Genomic DNA, 22,408 nt, shown 5'->3' on the forward strand with positions numbered 1-22,408 from the left:
TTGTGACATTTCTGGATTTCCTTCTGTTCTTGATTTCTAATTTCATTCCACTGTGGTTAGAGTGGATACTTCATATGATTTCAATCTTTTTAAATTTACTGAGAATTGTTTAGGTCCTAACTATGGCATATCCTGGAGAATGTTCCATGTACACTTGAGAAGAATGTGTATTCTACTGTTGTTGCAGAGTGTTACATAGAAGTCTGTTAGGTCTAATTGGTTTATAGTGTTGTTCAAGTCTTCTACTTCCTTGTGTATCTTTTGTCTAGTTATTCTATTCATTATTGAAGTCTCCACCTATTATTGTTAAACTGTCTATCTCTCCCTTCAATTTTGTCAGCTTTTGCTTCACATATTTTGGGGCTGTTATTAGATACATATAAGTTTATACTTATTATATCTTCTTGATGGAGTGAACCTCTTTTATCACTACTTAACATCATTCTGTGTCTTACAAAATTTTTGTCTTAAACTCTATTTTGTCTGATATTAGTTTAGCCACTCCCTCACTCTTTGGTTACCATTTGCATGGAATATCTTTTTCCAAACTTTTACTTTCTACTTCCTTGCATCTTTGTATCTAAAGCAAGTCTCTTGTAGATAGTATATAGTTGAACTATGTTTTCTAATCCATTCTGCCAATCAATGCCTTTTAACTGGAGAGTTTAATCTACTTACATTTAAGTAACTAATAATAAGGACTTGTTTCTGTCCTCTTTGTTTTCTATATGTTGTATCTCTTCCTATTTGTTTTCTATACGTCCTACCATTTTTATCCTCATTTCTGGCATTACTGCCTTCTTTTGTGTTAGATAGATATTTTCTAGTATATCATTTTGATTCCCTTCTTATTTCTTTTACCATATATTTTTTAGTTATTTCTTAGTGGTTAACAGTTAACAATTATATTTAACATCTTAATTTATAACAATCTAGTTTGAATTAATACCAACTTACTTTCAATAGTATACAAAACTTTGCTCCTGTATAGCTCTTCCCTCACTCCTTATGTTATTAAGGTCACAAATTACATATTTATAAATTGTATGTCCATCATACATAAATTTGTAATTATTATTTTACATAGTTGTCTTTTAAATCATATAGAAGAAAAGCATTACAAACTAAAACTGCATTAATATTGACTTTTATATTTACTTAAGAAGTTACTTTTAATGGTGTTCTTTATTGCTTTGTGTAGAGTCTTATCTAGTATCCTTTTATTTCAGCCTGAAGGGCTAATTTTAGAATTCCTTATAGGACAGATCCACTAGCAATGAACTCTCTCAGTTTTTGTTTATCTGGGAATGTCTTAATTTCTCCTTCATTTCTGAAGGATAAATGTGCTGGATATAGAATCCTTAGCTGACAGTTTTCTTTCTTTCAGAATTTTGTCATCCCACTCCCTCCTGGCTTCTATGGTCTCTGATGAGAAGTAAGTTATTAATCTTATTGAAGATCCCTTATATGTGATGAGTCAATTCTCTCTTGCTGCTTTCAGAAATCTTTCCTTGTCTTTGGCTTTTGAAAGCTTAATTATAGTTTGTCTCATTGTGGATGTCTTTGAGTATATAATACTTGGGGGTCCATTGAGTTTCTTGGATGTGTAGATTGATATCTTTCACCAAATTTGGGATCTTTTCAGCCATTACTTCTTTAAATATTCTCTCTGCCCCTTTCTCTTTCTGGGACTCCATTATGCATAGGTTAGCATGCTTAATAATGTCCCACAGGTCTGTTAAGCTCTGTTCATTTTTCTTCATTCCTTTATATTTTCTGCTCCTCAGACTGGGCAACCTCAACTGACCTAAATCAAGTCTGCTGATTCCTTCTTCTGCCTGCTCAAATCTGCTGCTGAACTCCTACAGGAAGTTTTTTATTTCGGTTATACTTTTCAACTCTAGAATTTCTACTTAGTTCCTTTTTATTATTTCTACCTCTTTATCAATATTCTCTAATGGTGAGACATCATTCTCATGGTTTCCTTCAGTTCTTTGTACATGGCTTCCTTTACCTCTTTGAGCATATTTAAAAGTCTTTGTCTAGAAAGTCTGAAGTCTAGGCTTCCTCAAGAACAGTTTCTATTCATTTCCTTTCTTTCCCGTGTATGGGGCATATTTTGTTTCTTTGTATGTCCTGTAATTTTTTGTTGAAAACTGGAAATTTTGAATATTATAATCTAGCAACTCTAGAAATCAAATTTCCCCTCCTCCCCAGGATTCGTTGTTGCTGCTTGTTGTAATACTTTGTTTAATGACTTTCCTGAACTAATTTTGTGAAGTTTGTATTCTCTCTGTCATATGTGACCAGTGAAGTCTCTGCTCCTTTAGCTTAATGGTCAGCCAGTGATTTGATAGAGATTGCCTTAAATACCTGGAACCAAAAACAAAACAAAAAATAAGTCTTTGAAGTTGGGTTCTGCGTGTGTATTGGGGCACACCTTCAACACTCAGTCAGGCAATTTACAACTCTGCCTTAGCCTTTACTTTCTGGTGGTGCAGAACCTGAAAGTTAGACAGACATGAGAGCTTAGGGCCTTCTTGAGTCTTTTCTGAGCATGTGACCAACCTTGGGTATGTGTGGGGCCTTTGAGATTCCCAGGAATATGCAGGAGCTTTTCAAAGCCTTTATTTCCCAAAGTATCTCATTCCCCAGCCTTTCATCCCAAGCTTTATGGTTTGTCTATTGTTTTCCCCAGCTTTATCCCTTGGCCCAGGCAGCAGGGGCTAATGCATTTCTCTTTAAATGATTGCAACAAATGCCCCCACAGTGTAGGTGTGTTAGTGCTGGGAGAGCTCTGAATTAATGGAAATAAAGACAAGCTCCTTGAGCTGGTCCTTCAGGGAGCCACCAAACAGGTCAAAATAAACACCCACAATTCTTTGCAAATAGGTTCATTCTACTTCCTCTGATAGCAGGAACCTATATCCAGAATGCAGACTGTCATCTTCAAGGCTGCTGCTGAGCTAGGGAGTGGGAGATGGGGCCAGTCTAAGTTAAAACATCACAAAGCTCTCTTATAGGAATTTGACTGTTTTTTTTTAATTGATTAAGTATTTTCCAGGCTGCTATAAACTTTTTTCTTTAAAGACTGGCACCTGAGCTAACAACTGTTGCCAATCTTCTTCTTTTTTTTTTCCTGCTTTTTCTCCCCAAATCCCCCCAGTACATAGTTGCTATATTCTAGTTGTGGGTCCTTCTAGCTGTGGCAGGTGGGACACCGCCTCAACATGGCCTGATGAGTGGTGCCATGTCCGGACCCAGGATCCGAACCAGTGATACCCTGGGCCACCGAAGTGGAGTTTGCAAACTTAACCACTTGGCCACTGGGCTGGCCCCTGCTATAAACTTTTGATTAGTTTCCAGACTTTGAATAAAGGTGATTCACTGTTATGGAGTTCCTTACACTGCCATTTTTGTTCCACCTTGGATGGTCTTCTTAATAAGGATAATATATTGGTGAGGGGAGAGACATAGGGGACAATGCTAAATTCACGTTATTAAGGAAGTATTCCTTGATTAATCCCAACTGTGGCCATATTTTTACTCTTGGCATTTATTTAGTATTAGATTAATACTTATTAACCTGTTCCTTTTAAATATTAAGTTGACTTAACGATTTCACATTTTGTTTCTTCAAAATATAAAGTTGATACAAAGAACTATAAAAAATAAATGCTGTTAACATGAAAAAAAATTCAGTTAGAGCTATATTTTACTTATTTTGAATCCCCTTCTCATGCCTCCAATCCTATTAGCAACTAAAGTTCTCAGGACTGAATGAATGCTTTAAATGAATGATTTAAATGAAAAACAAAATTAAAGCAGGTGGCATAAGTATTTTAGTACTCTATCTAGTATTATCACCAATTAGATCAGCATTCTTCACTTTAAAAAGTATTTCTAGTATAATTTCTATTCAAAAGGATAGATAAGCTTATCATTTCAGAAGCAAAATACATGTCAGTAAACACTGCAAATTTGTCTCTACTATACAAAAAGAGAAAGGGGGCTGCTAACGACTCCACATGTCTTACAAACAGACAAAAGGAAACATAAAATCATTTGCCTGAGTTTCCTTCAAAACAAACTTAGTTTCCATATATTCCAAACTTACTCATTGTTTAATTCTAAAGCTTGATAGGCTGCTTTGATTCGAGCTGGAGGATTTCTTTCCCTCCATGCCTTCTGCATAACTGTAGAAAAAATATTTCAAAAAGTAGATGAGATGGTAAACATAAATAATCTTACGCAAAATGCATGACAAATGAGCTAGGAGAGAAAACAAAGATTTAAATAACATGTTCTTAAACATAAGAAACAAGAAATTGGGGTGCTAGCTCACATTAATGTTATGAGAAATTTACATTAAATTTGGAAGCTTCATATGTAATAAATATATTCTTTCTCTGATTTATTTGAATAACAACATATAAGATACTTAAGTTAATTACATCATTATTATACAGGAATATTTATATATCTAAATGCATATTAAAATTGAGTTTGAGTGACATCAGATTATAATCTGTGAAATATTCTAGTTCTTTCATCATTTTGAAAAGGTTCTACGAAACTGCTGAAAATATACAAGAGACTTAAAAACAAAGTCTTTGTCTAATCAATTATTTGATCTAGGAAGAATGTTTGAGTTTGCAATTTGTATAAAAAGGGGCAAAAAATTAATTCAGAATATAGTACATTTGTGAAAAATGTCAGTCTCTACCAAGATTCAACAAAAGCCATAATTAGAATCTCTCTGGAATAACAATAGAAGTTTTGCTACCATTTACTGTACCAAACTGAAATTTCACACTAATAAAGTTTTCAAAAAATTAAACAAACAAATAAACAAACTAGATTCATGAAACTATCTGGCCTATTTCAAGTTTGATAAGAAAAATAGAGAATTTATGAATGTTGCTTTTGGAACAAAACCTACAACTGTCCAGAAAGAATAATGTGGAAAATGTTTGAGCTTTCCTTTGGAAACAAAATATTAGTCTTGGCTTAGAAAAGGAGACAATATATTCTATATGTGTAACAAAAATACATTTCTCATATCAAACCTGTCACCAGCTAGCTGATAGCTAATGCTTCCTGAACTTGACAAACTGATGTAAGTCACCACTCATCTGATCATAACCAGGTAAAGAATAGCATTTTGCTGTAACATTAAAATAGTACATAAAAATCAAGTATAATGTTAGACTTGCCATTTTTGATGATGAGGCTCTCTTCTATAAGTTACGTGATATTTACAAGGCAAGTTCTGATACTGAATCTTTACCAATATTTTAAATGGTTATTTGGTATTCTTCTACATTAAGTACGTATCACAATTTATCTAACCAATTCTCTTTTGATGGACAATTAAGTTACACCCAAATTTTGCCAATATAGAAATATTGTGTTAATCATCTTTCAACATCTATCTTTGCATATGTGACCAAATATTTCCTTTCTAGAAGTAGAATAGTTGGTTAAAATATATGCATCTTTTAAAAGATTTTGGATATATACTCCCAAACTCCTCTAAATAAAATTGTATTAATTTATATTCTTTCAGGCAGTGAAGGAGAGTGACTGTTTCCCTACTTCCTTACCAACACTGAGGAGTATCATTTGCTAAAACACGAAAACTATCTCATTTCCATTTCCAATTCTTGTATTTCTAGTAAGGTCATCAAATGCACCATTAAGCATTTTTTCTTATTCTTATGTTTTCAATGGCTCTATCCAGCCTTTCAGGATTATTCCTCACAACCTATGCAATTCTAAGCCAAAGGAGAAAGGGAAATAAAGTAGAGGGAGAAAAATATCTATTTCTTTCTAAAACAAGGTTAAGGAATAATTTAAAGCAAAATGCTGATTTAGTATTCAACTGTTCTGTTTAAGAACTGTTAATATGCTTTAAAAAATAATACAAGCTGTTAGCAATTCAATCAAATTTACCTATTTTTCAAGTTAAATAATATTCCAATATGCTAACAAGCAGAAAAGAGATTAGCATTTATCCCAAGGTCAGGGTCACAAATATAAATGCCTATAAAGACCAGGAGAAAACATAAATGAGTGAAAAGCACATGTACTGTCTAAAAGAGAGTCACAGCTCAGCTCTAAGTGATTGCTGCCAAGCCGAAATGCAGGTCCAGTTTTGCCGTATTTTCCAACTTTCAAAAAGTATAAATCCAGGGGCCAGCCCAGTGGTGTAGTGGTTAAGTTCATGTGCTCCGCTTTGGTGTCCTGGGGTTCACGAGTTTGGAGCCAGGTACAGACCTACACACCACTTGTCAAGCCATGCTGGGGCGGCATCCCACATACTACATAGAGGAAGATTGGCACAGATGTTACCTCAGCAATAATCTTCCTCAAGCAAAAACAGGAAGATTGACAACAGATATTACCTCAGGGCCAATCTTCCTCACCAAAAAAAAAAAGAAGAAGAAGAAGAAATCTGGATTTTAATGCTAATTTCCTGATTTTTAAGTGTTGAAAAAAGAAATACTATGAATACACATTATCCAAAAAACATCACTGTCTGGCCTTGAAGATACGTTTGTTCTCTGTCTTAGATAAACAAATCAAGGAGTAAAACAAAATCTACTAATTTATTAATTACTGATGACAATAGTCAAGAGAAATTTGTCACATCACACATATATACACATTTGTCTTTTTTTAATATAAAACTACAGCTTTAAACATTACCTTTATATGACTGTCTGAAAAGATCATTATGGAATCAACAGTCCATTTCTGGGTTATCATTCACAGATAAAGTCTATCCTTGAGTTCAATCTTTAGCTGGGATTATGCACACCTCTAGAAGTACATGAAACTTTGCAAAGACCAAAATGGGATGCATGATTTTAAAAGAATCAATTTTTAAAGCCTCAACTTTATATGACTCTTTCCTATAACTGATTTACCTTAAGAATGTTCCTCTGATTGGTCTATGCATCATGCTGACTTCCCTTTCCTAACCAAAATCCACTCCCCTACTCCTCAAAAGATATCATCCTTTCTCCTACTTTACAAAAGAAAGGCTTACTTCTCACCCATCCTGAATCTTTCCAAGGTGCATTGCCCTAGAGCGTAAAAATCTCCAGCGGCCAAAGGAACAATTCAAATTCGGGTTTGGGGGCAGCCATTTTAAATCAAGGCACCTATAATAGGGATTCCTGCCTTTTACTTATTTAACAGTGAAGCTCGCCTTAGAGTTTTGGCCTCTGGATACGCTGAATTCAAGTATATTGTAGAGTGAGAAGAGAGTGATAACAATTTTTATCAGTTCTATTTTCAGTACCCCTCTCCTTTTACTATCAAAGAATGCATTGCTCCTAAGGGAAGGTCCCCATACAATAAGGCAAACAGGGCATTAGTAAGGGATAATAAAGGTGGTGGAATCTTATTTTGGAGAAGTAATAAGCTCGAGGGAAAGCTCCAAGACTTATCTATCTTTCTATCTTAGAATCTGAATTCAGAAAGGAGATGGTTGTCATGGGGATGCATGTTAACATGTTTATTTGAATTGAAAAATGATGGGGCCAGCCTGGTGGCGGGAGTGGTTAAGTTTGCACGTTCCACTTTGGTGGCCCAGGGTACACCAGATTGGATCCCGGGTATGGGCCCTACACACCGCTTGACAACCCATGCTGTGGCAGGCGTCCCACATATAAAGTAGAGGAAGATGGGCACAGATGTTAGCTCAGGGCCAGTCTTCCTCAGCAAAAAGAGGAGGATTGGCAGCAGATGTTAGCTCAGGGCTAATCTTCCTCAAAAAAAAAAAAAACGAAAGAAAAATGAAGTCAGACTTCTCTGCCAGAAAGTAAGTCTGATATGACTGATAGGATTGACAATGAGAACTCACCCAGCCAATCAGATTATATGGAGGACATTTTCCAAAGTTGAAAGAGCCAAATATGTATCTCCAAGGATTTGACAAAAATATAAAGTATATGATACCATTTAGAACCTTATTATCAAAGGATATTTAAATTTTTAAAAATGTATACAAAAGTTTTTATTGTGGAAAACCATATAAGCATGATAAATAAAAGACTCAAATATAAAATAATTATAATAAAATCATATAGAGTTGTGGAATGAATATGAGTTCAAGAAGAAAAAGGTCTTATATAAAATTTACTACTGTTAAAGAGTACTTGTTCATGTATTTTTCAATGGATAATGGTAGCTATCAAATCATTAGATTCTTGAGATACATTTAAATATAGCGTATTCTAGTTTTATTTTTAAATGTCTATATTTATAATATGTTGAAAATTACATTCTTTGCAATTATTTAACCTTATAATGTCAATTTAAAAATGTGTGAAGGGATCCATAGTTTTTCAAAATTCTTTTAGGACAAAATGTTTTAATGTTTTTTTTTTAAATGGATTGCCAGCCCTGTGCTTTCAGAGACCATGTGACCTGTCAACTCCTCTTAGGTCCTCATACATCAAAATCCCTTAATTAATTTTTTAATTTTTTTATTTCATTTTAGTTTTTTAGGAAGATTAGCCCTGAGCTAACATCTACCACCAATCCTCCTCTTTTTGCTGAGGAAGACTGGCCCTGAGCTAACTTCCATGCCCATCTTCCTCTATTTCATGTGGCACACCTGCTATAGCATGGCTTGACAAGCAGTGTGTAGGTCGGCACCCAGGATCTGAACTGGTGAACCATGGGCTGCCGAAGTGGAAGGTGTGAACTTAACCACTGCACCACCGGGCTGGTCCTGAACAAAAGTGTTTTAAGACCACAGCTTTGGTGGATAGTCATAGTTGCTACTTGAAAAGACTGCCAATGACTGCAATTCTACCTGTGAGAAGGAGGTGAAGCCTTAATTTCCAGTCATCTCAGTCCTTAAAGTTAACACACAATACTGATTTTCCACTGCTTAGTTCCCCAACACCTACAGTTTTGCCATTAATATAAACATTAAGCATATAAACATAAAGCAATTCCTTTTTCTCCTTTTTGCAATTAAACCATTTCATGAAACCACACCAAAGATCCTTGGGTTTCCTGCTACCATCTACACTTAATATATTTAATCCAGCAGAGGTGTATCACAATGAACTCACTTCAGTGGCAGAAAATTAGCTATTTTTCAGACCCTTATTGTTGGTGGTTTTCTTCCGCATATCCATGTGGTGAGGAGACGCAGCAATAGTGTAGTGGTTAAGAGCCAGACTTGAGTTTGAAACCCAACTTTATCATTTATTAGCTAGGTGACTTAGGGCATGTTACTGGATTCCCCTTTGCCTCAGTTCCTTTATTTTTCTTTTCATATTTATTTTTTGAGGACAATTAGCCCTGAGCTAACATCTGCTGCCAATCCTCCTCTTTTTGCTGAGGAAGACTGGCCCTGAGCTAACTGCCATGCCCATCTTCCTCTATTTTATGTGGGACACTGAGCTAACATCTGTGCCCATCTTCCTCTACTTTATATGTGGGACACCTGCCACAGCATGGTTTGACAAGTGGTGAGTAGGTCCGCACCCAGGATCTGAACTGGCAAACCCTGGACTGCCGAAGTGGAATGTGTGAACTTAACTGCTACACCACCGGGCTGGCCCCTCCTTTATTTTTAAAATGAGGCTGATAACAGCACCTATCTTACAAAATGATTAGGAAGATTAAATTAGTATATTTATATAAATTGCTTAGAATAGTGCTTGGTGCATAATAAGTGTTATACAAGTGTTAGCTTTTACTAGTCAAATTGCTTAAGGCATCTGTGACACCAAGGTAATTCATTCATTTGTATTTTCATCAAAGAATAAATATTAATATTTACAGTATGCCAGGCAATGTGCTAGATGATAGGGATTGAAACATGACAAATATAGTCCCTGCTTTCCAAAGTTTCACACCCTATTAGGGAGGACAAATATTAAAGCAACATGATAACATTAACAAATAAATATTTGTGGTTGAACAAATTAACTAAAATTATTTCACTGAGGTCTGGACTAAGTACTGTAGAACCACAGAGAAGAAAGTGTTTAACTCTGACAGGAGATCCCAGAGAAGGCTTCCTAGAGAACGTGGCTTTTAATTTGGATCTTAAAGGATAAAAGTAGGAGGGATAAAAGTAGATGGATAAGTAAGAAGGAAGAGAGCGTTCAAAGTAGAATAGTTGTGATAAAGATCCCTGTCTCTAAGTGGTACATTTAAGAGTCTCAATACTCTCTTCTACAGAGAAGAGCTTAGAGAGTACCAAACGTAGACATTTCTATGATCTTCCACCACTGTACATGCATCTCTGACTTACAACTGGAATAAAATATACCCCATTTTTCTCTATGTGCCATTCCCCAATGTTTACACTTTGTCTTACTCTTTTCTTTTATGTATAATCGCAGGTGTTAATTTCCCAGACCAAAAGTGGGTACACTGTTCTCTGCATAAGCAGTTGCCATGTTTGATCTGAAAGGTTTTTTAAGCAATAAAAGAAGCTATTTAATATTTTTATAAAATACTTTATAAGAGGAAAAGGCAGTATAACAATCTAGCTTACAATCATAGTTAGTTTCAATTTAATCTGGGTTTCTTATCAGTGAGGCAAACAACTCCAAGCCAAATAACTTTGTATATTATAACAAATAACTCTAAAGAACTTTAAAAATAATTCTCATGACTACCGTTTTACCCCATGAACAGATATGACACGTACCTGTGTCTGAAGGACGTAAAAAGTCCGTGTCACAGGTGAAAAAAGTCTGATGGTCCTGAGCTGACAAATTCATGTCATAGTATGTAAGAGGCTCTTTACCAGTCACCCAAGTGTATCTTTACCAAAACACAAGAGAACAGGCAAATTCAAGATGAGAAAGCATCTGTCTGCTATAACAGACATTATTTAAATTTCAGAAATAAACTGCTACAAACTCTATTTCAGGATGTTTTAAAGGCTTATTATAATCAGTAAAACAAAAGAGATAACCCATACAAACTACTTAGAGTGTGATGATAAAACATCAAAAACCAAAAAGCAAAAGCCTAGATTATTCAATAGACAATGCTTCAAAATTGGATTTGAAGGGATAAAACAATTTGACTTAGATATATACCTTATTAAACACACTTAAATAAATTCTCAGTGAGTTACAATTAAATAGTAAAAGTAAAACTAGAAAGAAACTAGGAGGAAACATAGGGATTTTCACCAGATCTCAAGATCGTAAAGGGCTTTCAAAGCATTAAAGCTAAGAGAAACTTCTAGATTTTACTAAACTATAAATTTAAGCTTTCAGATTCCCCTGAAACCCACAATAATTAATTTCAAGTTAACAAACTGGCTAATAAATACATTTTTAACTGTCCAATTCCATTAGTAATTAACAAATAACAAATTAAAATAACATTTTTACTTTTCACCTATCAAATCGGCTAATACAGCACGTTGTCAAGGGTGAGGTGGGGTACAGACTCACACATACTGCTAGTATAAATGTAAATTGGCATTTACACGTCTCGTTCCAGAAACCAATTAGGGAATATCTATCAGATGTCTTAAAAATATTCACAGAAAGCTAGGGAATTGGTATATGGAACAGTAATTCTCTCTACGTTTGTTTATTTTTGAAATTTTCCATAATTAAAAAAAGAAAAGATTAAAGGGAAGAAAAAAAACTGTTCACACCTTTTGATTCAGTAATCCTAGTGTTACAAATCAACTCTAAGGAAATAATCATAGATGTGGCTAAATATTTATATATATACATAAAGATTTCCCTCTAGTGTAAATGTTAACAGCAAAATATAATCTGTGACCCAGATAGGGGAGCAGTAGGTGATTTAAGGTACCTCCCTGTAATAGAATATAGTACAACCATTAAAAATCATGTTTTTTGAAGAAATTCATATTTTGAAGAAATTCTGTGGGAAATTCACACACTGTGTTAGAAAAAAAGGACGTAAAACTTTATATACATTATGATGTTCAAGTTTTATCTCTATATATGCATATAGAAGAGAGACTGGCTGGAAATACATATTAGCAGTTGTTACTTAGTGGTAGCAAATGGCGATTTTTACTTTCTCTTTTATACCTCTCTTTATTTTCCAATTTTATACAACAGACATGCATACATTTTATAACCACAAAAATAAGCATTTAAAAAGCACATTATATGTGTTATTCACATATACAATCAATGATTTTAAGTTATTTAATAGTGTAAGTTGCCTTGCCATTTAAAGTTTTTGCTATTTTGTGAGAAATTATCATGAAGGAAAAAACACACAAATTCTTGTTCACTTAGTAAAGTTTTGCTACACATTCTAAAACCATAAAAAATTATTTATCAACAATCTACATTATTCCCAAAATGATTTAAGCAGTTAAAAACGTAATGTACAATATCAATCACCTAAATTAGAAGTAAATAAAAAAGCCTCAGTAAAGTAGAAACAAGGCTTGGGCCATGAAACAGAGCCTGGAATGAAGCTACCATATGAAACGCATACCAAAGAGTTCTATGCACTTGGTAAGGTTGGCTACAATATGACTTTAAGCTTTCTAGAACCACACGATGATTACCAATGCAACCTAGACTTTTATGTAAAGATAAACTAATCATTCAAAAAGAAGCATAAGTGTTCCTGATACTAAGATAAGAAATTTCTCTTTAAGATCTTCATGAAGTGGACACCGTATCACATAACAAGGAATAGCCTAAAAACTTTTTAATAAACACTGTGAGAAGTTCAAGGATCTGTTTCTTGCAGAATCCCTTAATACAGGCTAATAGCATCTCTCACCAAAGACTAGCCTTCCCTTCCCAGGATGTGAATGTCCTACATTATCAAGTCCTTAAGCACAGGGACTACTGCTTGATCATTTTGTATCCCCATCATTTTGCACAGTGCCCATACATAGTTGACACGCAATGTTTCTTGTTCAATAAATTAAATAACATGCCCCAGTCTACATCCAGGTAAAACACAGACTTCTCAAAACAAAAGTAAAGTATCTTTGGTTATAAGTTTCAAAAGATGTTTTCTTGTTTAGAGTAAAAACTGGAAGAGAAACGACACAGTAGTGCAGACAGGAAATGGCAATATAAAATACAGTATAAAAACAGTACACCCTGTACTGTTGCACAAATAAAGCTCATATTCATATTGATATTTCCTAGCGAATCCTCAAATAAATTTTTAAAATGAGCACATATGCATAGGAACATGCTGACATTTGTAATTTTTTCTTAATCTCATGAATTATTTGAAAAGGCTTTCTGCCATAAACCAGGGGCCAAATGTATACATATTATCTATCACAAACATACGGTTTGAAGCAATGTTTATCCTGATTATAAAAGCAAATACAGTCAAGATGCTGCCAAGTAAACCTTGGGCTAATCATTTTCCTTATTATACATCAGTATCTCCAATTGGAAGAGCTGTGATATATTTATAAAAACCAATGTTTCCATAATACGTTCACTCTAAAACCAATGCCATAATTATACTGAAAGCAAAATGTAATACCTCCTATATTCTGCTCCTCTGAAAAGATTTAGAGGGTTTCTCCATACCTTGCATTCTAAAAAACAAAGGGAAAAAGGGGGGAAATGAGAGAGTTTAATCAAATGCAGTTAAACCCTAATTTAACCAACATTTATTGCATAGTCACCATATGCTAATCACAGTCCTAGCCACAGAGAGCACAAAGATAAATAAGGCATCAATAAGGCTGCTGTCACACAACATACAATTAAATCTAGTGATTCTCTTATTTCTGTGTCCATAGCATATGGTTCATAATTCAGTTACAGCACTTACCATCTTACAATCTGATTATCTGTTTGGTTTTCAGTTTCTCCCTTTGAAATATGAGTCCTTAAAACTGTGATCATTTTTGTATTCCTGGAACCTAGCACAGGATTTGGAACTAGCTTGTTTAACTGAATTAAATGCAGCACGAGAGTTAGTCATGTAAACCACCACTAATCTGTGTGATAAGTGCTATAGTAGAGATACACTGATCCGAGAGGAAAAAAGGAAGTGATTATTTTTTTTATTGAGGTCATAATAGTTTATAACACTGTGAAATTTCAGTTGTACATTCTTATTTGTCAGTCATCTATAAATATGCTCTCTCACCCCTTTTGCCCACTCCTCAACCCCTTTCCCCTCTAGTAACCACTAAACTGTTCTCTTTGTCCGTGTGTGAATCTTTCACACATGAGTGAAATCATATGGTGTTTGTCTTTCTCTGTCTGGCTCATTTCACTCAGGGTTCATCCACGTTGTTGCAAATGGGACGATTTTGTCTTTTTTTATGGCTGAGGAGTATTCCATATTTCATATTCCATATATATATATATATATATATATATATATAATATCACATCTTCATTACCCACTCATCAGTCAATGGGCACTTGGGTTGCTTCCACTTCCTGGCTATAGTGAATAATGCTGCAAAGAACATAGGAATGCATGAGTCTCTTTGAATTGCTGATTTCAAGTTCTTTGGATAAACACCTAGTAGTGGGATAGCTGGATTATATCATATTTCTATTTTTAATTTTTTGAGAAATCTCCATACCGTTTTCCATAGCAGCTTCCCAGTTTGTATTCCCACCAGCAGTGTCTGAGGATTCCCTTTTCTCCACATCCTCTCCAACATTTCTTATTTTTTGTCTTGGTGATATAGCCATTCTAACAGGTGTAAAACACTATCTTAGTGTAGTTTCAATTTGCATTTCCCCGATGATTAACGATGTTAAACATCTTTTCAAGTGCCTATTGGCCATCTGTATATCTTCTTTGGAAAAACGTCTGTTCATATCCTCTGTCCATTTTTTGATCAGGTTGTATTTTTGTTCAGTTGTGTGAGCTCATTATATATTTTGGAGATTAACCCCTTGTCAGATACATGATTTGCAAATATTTTCTCCCAGTTGGTGGGTTGTCTTTTCATTTTGTTCCTGGTTTCCTTTGCCTTGCAGAGACTGTTTAGTCTGATGAAGTCCCACTTGTTTATTTTTTCTTTTGTTTCCCTTGTCCAAGTAGACACGGTATCCAAAAAGATCCTTCTAAGAGCAATGTCAAAGAGTGTATTACTATATTTTCTTCTAGGAGTTTTATGGTTTCAGGTCTTTCCTTCAAGTCTTTGATCCATTTTGAGTTAATTTTTGTGTATGGTGAAAGATAATGGTCTACTTTCATTCTTTTGCATGTGGCTGTCCAGTTTTCCCAACACCATTTACTGAAGAGACTTTCCTTTATTGCATGTTCTTAGCTCCTTTGTCCAAGATTAGCTGCCTGTAGATGTGTAGTTTTATTTCTGGGCTTTCAATTCTGTTCCATTGATCTGTTTTTGTACCAGTACCATGCTGTTTTTGATTACTATACTTTTGTAGTATATTTTGAAGTCAGGGATTGTGATGCCTCCAGCTTTGTTCTTTTTGCTCAAGATTGCTTTAGCAGAGCCGGCCCTGTGGTGGCTGAGTGGTTAACTTTGCACACTCCGCTTCGGCAGCCCAGGGTTTTGCCGGTTCGGATCCTTGGTGCAGACATGGCATCACTTGTCAGGCCAAGCTGAGGTGGTGTCCCACATGCCACAACTAGAAGGACCCACAACTAAAATATACAACTATGTACTGGGGTAATTTGGGGAAAAAAGCAGGAAAAGAAAGGGGGCCGGCCCCGTAGCACAGCGGTTAAGTTCACACATTCCACTTTGGCAGCCTGGGGTTCACCAGTTCGGATCCCGGGTGCAGACATGGCACCACTTGGCACTCCATGTGGTGGTACGTGTCCCACATATAAAGTAGAGGAAGATGGGCACGGATGTTAGCTCAGGGCCAGTCTTCCTCAGCAAAAAGAGGAGGATTGGCAGATGTTAGCTCAGGGCTGATCTTCCCCCCACAAAAAAAAAAAGAAAAGAAAAGAAAGGAAGATTGGCAACAGTTGTCAGCTAAGGTGCTAATCTTTAAAAAAAAAAAAAAATTGCTTTAGCTATTCAGGGTCTCTTGTTGCCCCATATGAATTTTAGGATTCTTTGTCCTGTTTCCATGAAGAATTCAATGGGATTCGGATTGGGATTGCATTAAATCTGCAGGTTATTTTAGGTAGTATGGACATTTTAACTATATTTATTCTTCCAATCCATGTGCATGGAATATCTTTCAATTTCTTTATGTCATCATCGATTTCTTTCAATAATGTCTTATAGTTTTCCTTGTATAGGTCTTTCTCCTCCTTGGTTAAATTTATTCCTAGATATTTTTGTTGTTGTTGCCACTATAAATGGAGTTTTATTCTTGAGTTCTCTGTTAGTTATTTAGAATATAGAAATGCAACTGATTTTTGTAAGTTGATTTTGTACCCTGCAGCTTTGCTGTAATTGTGGATTATTTCTAATAGTTTTCCAATGGATTCTATAGGGTTTTCTATATATAAAATCATGCCGTCTGCAAACAGCCAGAGTTTCACTTCTTCATTGCCTATTTGGGCTCCTGTCATTTCTTTTTCTTGCCTAACCGCTCTGGCCAAAACCTCCAGTACTATGTTGAATAAGAGTGGTAGGAGTGGGCACCCTTGTCTTGTTCCTGTTCTCAGAGGGATGGCTTTTAGTTTTCCACTGTTCAGTATGACATTGGCTGTGGGTTTGTCATATATGGCCTTTATTATGTTCAGGTGCTTTGCTTCTATACCCATTTTATTGAGAGTTTTTATCATAAATGGATATTGGATCCTGTCAAATGCCTTCTCTACATCTACTGAGATACTCATGTGGTTTTTATTCCTCATTTTGTTAACATGGTATATCACATTGATTGTTTTGCAGATGCTGAACCATCCTTGTGTCCCTGATATAAATCCCACTTGATCACGGTGTATGATCTTTTTGATGTATTGCTGTATTCGGTTTGCCAATATTTTGTTGAGGATTTTTGCATCTATGTTCATCAGCAATATTGGCCTGTAATTTTCGCTCTTTGTGTTTTCCTTGTCTGGCTTTGGTATCAGGGATGTTGGCCTCGTAGAATGTATTAGGAAGTATTCCGCCTTCCTCAATTTTCTGGAATAGTTTGGGAAGGATAGGTATTAAATCTTCTTTGAATGTTTGGTAGAATTCTCCAGAGAAGCCATCTGGTCCCGGGCTTTTATTTTGGGGGAAGTTTTTGATTACTGTTTCAATCTCTTTACTTGTCATTGGTCTATTCAGACTCTCTAATTCCTCTTGGTTCAGTTTTGGGAGGCGTATGAGTCTAAGAATTTAGAAAAGTGATTAATTTTGCTCTGGGAAATGAGGGAAGGCTTTAGAAAGGAGGTGGTATTTGAACTAACATTGAATCACTGTAAAAGATGAGCAGAAGGTTGCCAGATAAGCAGAGGAAGTATTATAAAATCACAGAGCATAGCTTTAAAGTAAATATTAGAATTTTGAAAAACCTGTATCTGCTACAGCAAGCCTGGCAATTTCCCAATACTTGAAGGCTTTTCTGTGAGATTGGTGGTGATATTAACAAATGTGATTCTTAAAAATTATACAATAAAATATGTCAACATTTGGAAGATAGGCATAACTCATTGAATAAGTATTTTCTAAATGATCAATGCATGATGGTATAAAATTATGTAAGACTTGTTCAAAACGTAAGATATACCAATGGATTTTAAGGTAACAGAGCATGAAAAATTCATTGGTATAGCTTCAGATGCCACATGGCAACCAAACTTTAAGAAAGTACCTCTTAGTGAGTTTTGGTATACTGTCAAAAAAGAATATCCATAATTTTCTGAAAAGGTTATTAAAATATCCTCCCTTTTCCAACTACATATCTGTCTGAGACCAGATTTTCTTCATATACTTCAACCAAAACAACATATCACAAAAGACAATGCAGAAGTAGATATCAAAATAAGCTGTCTTCTATTAAGTTAGACATTAAAGAGATTTAAACAAATGTAAAACATTGTTTTGGAAAATACAATTATTTTTTGTAATAGCTCAGGCTGCCATAACAAAATACCATAGACTGGGTGGCTTAAACAACAGAGATTTATTTTCTCACAGTTCTGAGAGCTGAGAGTCTAAAAGCAGGGTGCCAACATGATCAGGTCCTGGTGAGACCTCTCTTCTTGACTTACAGATGACTGCCTTCTCTCTGTGTCCTTACATGTCTCCTTACAGAGAGGAGAGAGAAATTGAACTCTTTCTCGTCCTCTTCTTATAAACCTACCAATCCTATCAGATTAGGACCCCACCCTAACCACCTCATTTAAGCTCAATTACCTCCTAAATGTCCTATCTCCAAATATAGTTACATAACAGGTTAGAGCTTCACCATATGAATTCTGGAGGGGACACAGTTCAGTCCGTAAAAATATGTTAACAATGGGTTTACTGTTACTTTACAAATAATTAATAAATATTTTAAAAAATTGTTTTAATTTCTAATATGGTAAATACTAAGGATATAATCAATATATATAAACACAAGCTCTTTGAGGTCCTCGATAATTTTTAAGAGTGTAAAGAATTCCTGAATCCAAAAAGTTTGAGAGCCACTTTTTTACACAGTAAGGGAAGAGGATGTACTAAAAGGAGAAGTATCAGAGGCAGAGAAACCAGTTACGATGCTAATACTATAGCAATAGTCTAGGAAGGAAATGTTGAGGGTATAGATATAGGGCAACAAATGTTGAAATAAAAGTAGGTAGGATAGAGTTGAGATAACTTTTGAGGGGAATCAATAGAATATGATGAGGGTCAACTGTTTGGAGAAGAAGGGGAAATAAAAAAGATATAATCTGAAACAACTCAAACGTTTCTGATATGGGAATTGGGTATTGTTAACAGATTTTAGGATTGTGGAGGGAGGACTATTGAAAGAACATAATTAGTTTCGTTTTGGACAGAGTGAGTTCAGGGTGCTGAGGGCCATCAAAGGTGCAGATTTCTTTTCCTTTTCTTTCTTTTTTTTCTTTGAGGAAGATTGGCCCTGTGCTAACGTCTGTTGCTAATCTTACTCTTTTTTGCTTGAGGAAGATTGTCACTGAGCTAACATCTGTGCCATCTATTCTATGAGGGATGTCACCACAGTGTGGATTGAAGAGCAGTGCTGGGTGTGCGCCCAGGATCCAAACCTGTGAACTCTGGGCCTCCGAAGCAGAGCACTCGAATTTAACCACTATACCACTGGGCCGGCCCCAGTGTGGATTTCTAGCAAAGAATTCGAAATGTGGGTCTAAAACTTAAAGAGACCTTTGTGGTAGAAATTTAAAATTAGTTCTCCCAGCATATATATCTATGGAAAATAATATTAAAGAATGAGAAGCAGTTACCCAGGCAGAGAAAGTTGAACCAAAGGAGAACGTTGACTCACTTTAGAGGTCAATTCAAGCATCTCTTCTGTGAAATGTTGTGGCCCTCCTTCCAAGAATAACTGACTACTCTCTCTTTTCTGTCACCACAGTATCTTCAATATACTCTATAAAAGTATCTTCCATATCTTTTGCCATCATTTATATGTCTGTATCCTCTACCAAGCTGGAATGTTTTTAAGGTTATCTTCACTTTCACACAATGGCATACTCAATCTTACAACAGGGAATAAGATTTTATAATGCATTATTGTAATTATTTACATAGTGGACTCTGAGCTTCTTCAGGACAGATCTATGTCATATTCATCTTAATATGTCTCATCCTTAGGAGCTCTGTAATTATTTTATGAAAGGGGAGAAAGGAGAAGGGGAAAGAAAATTACCATTATTCCTTCCTGTACTTTTGAATGGCTGCCAATCCCACTCTGCTATTCCTAATCAACACCTACTCATGCTTCAGGGCTTAGCTTTAATGGTACGTTCTCAGAGACTTTCCCTGACTACACCTAAAAAGTGCCTGCAATTGCACTCAGGTAGTATTTTTCTACTAAACTAATATAACTCTACTGGTTAGGTTTATTGAACAAATGAGATATTATGGCAATCTGTAGAATTAAGTCATTTGTATTATTACTGTATGATTATTACCTATACCAAATGAAAGGAACAATAATCCAAAAATATCACTTCTATTTGGCTTTGAAAATTTTACTTTCCCCATTGCATACCATTAACAATATTTACTTTGTATTATTGGATACATAAAGAGGAACAATCTACAATTATATTACGACAATGGAATATCATACATAAATGAGCTTTTCATGTCCTTGTAAATACATTGAGAAGAAAAAGTATTTTTCTTAACTTTGCTCTCTTGGCAGAGATGGCTAATTTTCTTTGTTCTCTCCTTCATCTAATAAAATCTCCTCATTATTAGCTGGGCATATATACGCTGAGAAGATGATTACAATTTCTAGCCTCCCTCAGATAATTCTACCCATTTGACAAAAGTCTGACCAGTAGGAAGTTAAGTTGAAATAGTATGTAACATTCTGGGAAGTGTTCTTGACTACGGTGGGGTGGAGTCAGGGAAAGGGTGTCTTCTCCTGGCCTATTCTCCTTCCTGATGATTGAAATGTGGATATGAGGGCTAATGTCAAAGCAATTGTCTCGGACCACAAGGAAAAACTGCATTTGGAGATGGCACGCTAACAAAATAGGAGTCTGGGTTTCTGAAGATCATTGCTCTCCATATCAGCCATGGATTATCTATATTTACATGAAAGACAAAGAAATTTCTCTATGTTGCTGTGTGTTTTCTATCTCCCATAGCCACAGTCTTAACTATATAGCTCTGAAAACATATTAGATAAGTAGTCACCTGACAAGTTATGTCTGCTGGTTTCACTTTCTCTGTTGCTGGAAGGAGAACCTGGCTCTGAAATGCTGGTTTCTGTTCCTCCCATTAGCGGTCGCAAATGGCTTATAGATACTTGCTCAATAAAAGATGTGCCATGTTTATGGAAGTACCACCATTCAAATATCTATGACAAACAAAAAAACATCCTTCATTCATAAAGGAACTGATCAGCAGAAAAATGAGCTCAAATCAAAACATTCTCTCAAGATGTTCCTGTTTAATTCAGCATTTTAAATGTGCTCTCTTTTAAAAAAATAATCAAACACAAGATTCCCCAATAACACATGCCAAGCAAAAGTGGACGATTTTTTTTATAGCTTTGTCATGAAATTTAGACAAGCCCAGGCAAAACTAGAAGAAATACATCTGTAAACAAAGCATTAAAAAATAAGAAGTGTTTAATCTACAAATAATTTAACTGTCATGTTACATTGTCATTTTATTCTATTTGTAATATAATTAAAAGGAAAACAATTTAGGGACATCTAATGTGGTGGATAAAGCACTAGATTAGGGTTAGAATGCCCACATTTAACTCCCAATTCAGCCACGTCAGCCATGTGCTTTGGGCAAATCACTTAACCTCTAACCTCTCAGAGCCTCAACGTCCTATTTATTAAATATGATTAACAAGAATTATAAGTGCCTTTTGAACAATAAAGTACTACTCCAGTATTCAGCAGTATTATTAATGTAGGTTAAGTGCCAGGTTGATGCCCAAATTGAACTATTGAAAAATCAGGCTATTCACTTCTTTCTATCTCCATGGTTTATCATTGTTATAAAAAGAAGCTCTCTGTGCTGAGTTAGCAGAAGGTTTCAGATCTGGACACTCCAGCCTTCTCAACTCCCTTTGCCTGGCTCATTTGGGTTTTAGCTTAAAAGACACATCCTCATGGAAATTTTCCTGATTCCACAGAACAGAAAGCTGTATTATGCACTCCTACTGGATCTTGTGTTTTCCTTTCAGAGTAATCTTTTCACTTGTAATAATTAGTTAGACAATTGGCTTTGTTGCTATTCTTTAAGCTTCCAAGCATACTAGCCCATCAGGTAGAAGTAACACAAGCAGTACAGCTAGCTTCCTCATTTCAGGCGGTAAAATAAATTATAAACAGAATAACCATTGCTAATAAAACTTAATATCACAAGGGTAATGACATAGTTTAACCTTTGAAATGTTACTTGAATTTCCTAATTTTTGTAAATTTAAAATTCTGGTTTAAAAAGAATAACAGCAAATTTTTAAAGCTACTTTATGTATTATATATGTAAGCTATATGTTATATATATATAATATATATGTAAGTTGCCCCTCTCTTATAAATGAAGAAATTAAGACTCAGAGAATTTATGTGACTTGCCCAAAGTTATCGGCTAGTAAGTGGCAGAGTCAAGACTCAAAACTATTTTCTGGTTCCAAGGTCAATGCCTTTTCCACTACATCAGCTGTTTAAAGACAGTTTATTCAGACATTTACATGCTATTGAATAAATACACTAAAATATGCTTAATTATGAGTGGGCTTTATAAATCAATAAATTTTGAAGCTTATATTTATACATAATTTTCATCCTGAATTCCTCATTTTTTTTAAGTCAAAATAAAAATCCCTTTCTT

General features: G+C 35.1%; 1 protein-coding gene across 5 annotated transcripts in view; it reads right to left on the reverse strand.

The window, feature by feature from the left end:
* ST7L (suppression of tumorigenicity 7 like) overlaps window positions 1-22,408 on the reverse strand; it is a 62,773-nt gene that overhangs the window by 36,007 nt on the left and 4,358 nt on the right. For all 5 annotated transcript variants that reach the window (XR_006514961.2, XM_044749549.2, XM_070487048.1 and 2 more), the window contains exons 3-6: window positions 20,750-20,912; window positions 13,510-13,564; window positions 10,691-10,806; window positions 4,118-4,196 (exon numbers count right to left, since the gene is read on the reverse strand). Coding sequence is in view for 4 of the 5 variants with exons in the window: in XM_070487047.1 (XP_070343148.1) it covers window positions 4,118-4,196; window positions 10,691-10,806; window positions 13,510-13,564; window positions 20,750-20,912 (413 nt within the window). In the remaining variant the exon portion in view is untranslated. The remainder of the gene's footprint in view (window positions 1-4,117; window positions 4,197-10,690; window positions 10,807-13,509; window positions 13,565-20,749; window positions 20,913-22,408) is intronic.

Source organism: Equus asinus, chromosome 16, assembly GCF_041296235.1.
Source record: "Equus asinus isolate D_3611 breed Donkey chromosome 16, EquAss-T2T_v2, whole genome shotgun sequence".
Classification (NCBI taxonomy): Eukaryota; Metazoa; Chordata; class Mammalia; order Perissodactyla; family Equidae; genus Equus; species Equus asinus.